We start from the raw sequence: 4,799 nt of genomic DNA, 5'->3' as shown, positions 1-4,799 counted from the left end.
GATTTCCTCATGATTTTCACTCGATCGAGTATATGAAACAGCTCGATTGAGTACTTCCTCTAAGCAGCGGTTCGATCGAGTGATGTATTGTGCTCGATAGAACGTTTCTTCTGGTATTTCACTCGATCGACCAACATAATACATTCGATCGAGTGATTCTTGCTGATCAGTGCAGAACTCTTCGCGTGAGGCATCATTATCTGATAGATCTTCATTTTCCGAGTCGTCCTAATCATCAGCAACTCTTGGCAACGCGGGTCCTTCGTGGGAAAGACCACTCTCTGCGTAGGTAACGCAGACTTCCTCTGGTTGCCCAATGTTCGACTCAGCAGCTAACTGAGCTATTTCAGACTCGAGCTCATCAATTTGCGCGCGAGTATTTCTATCATGTTCTTGCACTTGGAGTGCAAGCGCCTTCACTAAAGACTTCAACTCAGCAATCTCTTCTTTCTGTTTATCAGGAGGAGGAGCTTGTTGTTGCGGTGGCCAGACAAACAGAGGCTTTTGATACCCTCGTTGATAAGGTAGATGTGGCGGCACACCTACAGAGGAATGGCTAGCTTGTCTACGGTGCTTGAACGCATAGACCTTGTCATTTTCTGCCATGCAAATAGCTGCATTGTGCCCAGCACCACCACATCTCTCACAGTAAACCACCTGCTGCGCCATAGAATGGAACATAGGTGGAAGGTCAAAGGTACTCAAGCCTTCCCTTTGATGATCTTTTACCTAGAACTGTCTAGGTAGGACCTATAGGACCTATCAAAACAGCACTAAAGAAAAAGATTAGAACGGCCTCAAGGAATAAATCCCTTGAGGCTAAAAACAGACAAAATTAGACAAGTAAATAAATAATTGCCTCCCCGGCAACGGCGCCAAAATTTGATACCGTCGTTTCAGTACCAAAAATAAATACCTAGATACTACTAACAGAAGTCAGCGGTAAGTAGGGTCGATCTCCACAGGGAGGCAGTAGCTATCTACTTGTCAACTCGGTCTGTCTAAGGTCACAATTGGGGGTTTTGAATTGTTTGGACTAAACTAATGAGATTAAGGGAAGAGAATTAAAGATAAGAGAAATTAACGAGAAAGAGAGAAAACTAGGATTGTCGGGTCATCAACGAACGTCATTTAATTGCAGCTAAGGTCACAGATCAATCGATGTGTCGGTCTAAGGGGCAACGAATATCTCCTTCCGGTCTCAATTCGCCCTAAAATACTATTAGCTTAGCTTCCGCCCTCACTAAAGCATCCTATTGTTCACTGCAGGTCTCACCCCTTCCAACCTTCCGGTCTAGGTTAAGGCTTACCAAGGTTAAAAAGGCTAAGTGCATCGATTCAATTAGCTAGATACAGTTTAAGGCAGTGATTAACAACATAGACTTAACAACAGCGAACGATCTATAAACCTAATTAGCAATTAACAACGATTCATTGACTCCCCTAAATCCTAGCAGGGGAATTAGCTAGACATAATAATGAGTAAAGTAAGAGCAAAATATAAGAAAGAAAGAAACATAACAAATTAAATAAAGAGAGTAAAGGGAAAGAGAAAGTTACAGATTAAATCCAGAGAAGAAAGAGCAAAATAAATGTTTAACAGAGAAAAATGGAAAAGTGTAATGTATCAGATGTCAAGGAACAGCCTCCAAGATCCCCCATATGTTTCAATCGTCGTCCTTTATATAGCAAAGACGATTTTTATTTAACCTAATAACGAAATAAGACTAAAAAGCCCGAGCCCAATAGCAATTCTACTCGATCGAGTGATTTGAAACCACTTGATCGAGCAAAACTGAGCCCAAACCACTCGATCGAGTAAACCTCTAAAAGCAACTATTCGATCGACCAAGGAAAGTGTTCGATCGAGGTCTTCAACCATCCAAAGTCATTCGATCGATCTAATAAGCATTCGATCGAGTGAAATATGACTCCAGCAGCTACTTGTTCGTTAGTTCAGCTTTGACTTGTCTTTTTAGCTCCCGAAGAGGCTTCACGCATCCCAAGACAGCTACATTTCCGCTTCAAAATCACTCTTCCTCTAAATGCATGCAAAACGGACGGTAAAAGGCTTGATTTCACTACTTTCTAGTCCATTCCTGCAAATAGAACAAAACAAACCAAAGTAGCATATTCGGGGCATTTCGTACCAAAAAACTACGATAATAGCATAGAAATACGTGCATAAAGAGGCCTACAAGGACTATATAAAATGCACGTATCAATATGCTGTCACCAGGGGTAACCACACCACCCGAGCAAGTGTATCCAGCAGGAACGGTGGCCACCTAGGGTACGATCCATCCACCAGGGGTCCCATCACCACCAAGGATGCCGCAAACGTACCCCATGGTACTCAATCCTGTGGGATTAGGAGCACTGACTCCAGATCCCATATCAACAACCAAAGCCAGACGCCAATGGTACGGGCGCAATCCGGGGAATCAAAGATGAAACGCATATCCCGGGATGTGCTCCTATATGCCGTATACTCCAGACAGTCAGTTCAGGCCTATTGTGAACTCAACACCATTACCTGGAAGCTATATGGTACCTCCTTACATTCCTGGAGGAGCGCCAATTCCATATGGGATCTACTCAGTACCCCACAACCAGGGTATGGGGGTAGGAAGCCATGTAGAACAATAGTTGCAGGATATCAGGTCCTTACTCAGCAAGGTTCCAGGGTTACCACATCCCATGGAGGTAGCAACCCCGGAGTGCTATGCGGATTCCCCCTTCGTGGACAGCATTGCCCTTATCAGCATGCCAAAGGGGTTCACCACTCTAACAATGATGTTGTATGATGGAACAAAGGATCCGCTGGAGCACATCAACCAGTACAAACAGAAAATGTTGGTGGTTGCATCAACCGGGCCTGAAAAGGAGGCATGTATGTGCAAAGGATTTGGTTCCACCTTCTCAGGAGCCGCACTCCAGTGGTTCGTTAACCTTCCCAACAAGTCTATTTCCAGCTTCGCAGGGTTAGTGAATGTTTTCAATCAGCAGTTCGCAAGCAGTCACAAACCAGAAAAATTATCCAGTGGTCTATACCGGATCGTCCAAAGGTTCGAGGAGTCCACCAGGGATTATGTTTCCAGATTCAATGTGGAAAAAATATCTATCCCTAGGTGCGACCTTATAACGGTAGTCAACGCCTTCAGAAGGGGACTGCATCGCGACTCTGATTTGTACAAGGATCTCACCAATCATCCATCTGCTACCTTTGAGGAAGTCAAGCAAATGGCAGAGGCTACTTATCACCTAGAGGAGGATGAGGATAGAAGGGACCTGTATGGAACACAGTCGTCCAGCTAAAAAATCACAATAGAGAGAAAGAATGAACGAGCCAAACCCTACAGCAAGAACACAGTGAACAAAGTCTCAAGAGAAACAGAGAGCACCGAGGGTCCACCTAAGCTCGGCGAGTATGGGTTCACCACTGGACTTGCTGGGGTAATGAAGGCAATCAGGGAGCTAGGGTAGAGGGCCAGGTAGCCAGGTGGCCCAAGAAGCCTATTCCCATGGAGAACGACAGAAGAGATGCCAGCAAAAGGTGTGAATACCACAACGATATTAGCCACAATACAGAAGATTGTGTAGTACTACGAAAGGAAGTGAAGCACCTCTACAGTCCTGGATGCTTGGATCACCTGCTCCCCAAGGGGGCGAAATCTGGAAAGGTCAATACTACTGACCAGGCACAACCATCCCCACCTCCACCTTACTCAAAGGTAGTGAACGCAATCACAGGGGGGTCGGAGATATGTGGTTTCACTTATTCAGCAGCAAAGCGCCATGCAACCGAGACTAAAGAAGATAAACCAGAGTTCTCCCTCAGGTTCAGCAGACAGAATCTACCAGCAATCTCATTCGACGAGGCAGACGTACCCGATGAGGCAGAACACCACCATGACGCCTTGATCATTACCCTTTATATAGGGAATTGCCTTGTTAAAAAGATATTGGTAGATACATGAAGCTCTGTGAATCTGATAATGTTGGAAACCTTGAAGAACATGGGGTTCAGCGAGAAAGACCTGGTGAAGAAGGCAGTACCCTTGGTAGGTTTCGGCGGAGAAACCAAACAGTCCCTTGGAGAAATAGTGATACCTACCTTTGCAGGGGGTATGAACAAACAGGTACGATACTTGGTCATTGATGGTCCGTCAACTTATAACATGATACTTGGCGGGCCTTGGATCCATGAAATGAAAGCGATACCATCAACGTACCATCAGAGCCTGAAGTTCCCTACACCCTGGGGGTATAAGAGATACGGGGAGATCAAAATGAAGCTCGGAATTGCTACAAGAACGCTGTAAAACCAACCGCAGCTGGTCTAGCATAGCAATTACAGAAACTGTGCGTCCAGAGGGAGTATATCGCACCTCCCTAGGAGGAACTCGACACAGTAAACCTGAACCCACAGTTTCCTGCAAGAACAATCCTGGTGGGAGCTGATTGTGCAAGTAACATCCGTGAGCAGATAATTGAATTTCTACGTACTAACATGGATTGTTTCGCCTGGTCCCATAGCGACATGATTGGCATAGATCCAAGTGTAATTACACACCGGCTAAATATAGACCCCAGCTTTCCTCCAGTCAAGCAGAAAAGGCGGAAATTTTCTCCTGAAAGGAACGAGGTGATAAACCAGGAGGTAGACAACCTCCTGGCAGCAGGCAAGATCACGGAAGTAACTACCCAAAATGGCTCTCGAATGTTGTGGTTGTACCCAAGAAGAACCACAAGGGGAGAACATGTGTCGATTTCACAGATCTTAACAAAGCTTGCCA

General features: G+C 45.2%; 2 protein-coding genes across 2 annotated transcripts; both read left to right on the top strand.

Annotated features, from left to right (window-relative positions):
* Window positions 1-2,700: 2,700 nt before the first annotated feature.
* LOC141590103 (uncharacterized) lies at window positions 2,701-3,318 on the top strand. Its single transcript, XM_074410714.1, has one exon. It carries the CDS (start codon window positions 2,701-2,703, stop codon window positions 3,316-3,318), a length of 618 nt encoding a protein of 205 aa, XP_074266815.1.
* A 206-nt stretch (window positions 3,319-3,524) lies between these two features.
* LOC141590102 (uncharacterized) lies at window positions 3,525-4,325 on the top strand. Its single transcript, XM_074410713.1, has 2 exons — window positions 3,525-3,968; window positions 4,017-4,325. Exons 1-2 carry the CDS (start codon window positions 3,525-3,527, stop codon window positions 4,323-4,325), a joined length of 753 nt encoding a protein of 250 aa, XP_074266814.1.
* Window positions 4,326-4,799: the final 474 nt, after the last annotated feature.

This window comes from Silene latifolia, chromosome 7 (genome assembly GCF_048544455.1).
Source record: "Silene latifolia isolate original U9 population chromosome 7, ASM4854445v1, whole genome shotgun sequence".
Taxonomy (NCBI): domain Eukaryota; kingdom Viridiplantae; phylum Streptophyta; class Magnoliopsida; order Caryophyllales; family Caryophyllaceae; genus Silene; species Silene latifolia.
The sequence above is the reverse complement of the archived record's forward strand: the minus strand, read 5'-3'. Positions and strand labels throughout refer to the sequence as shown.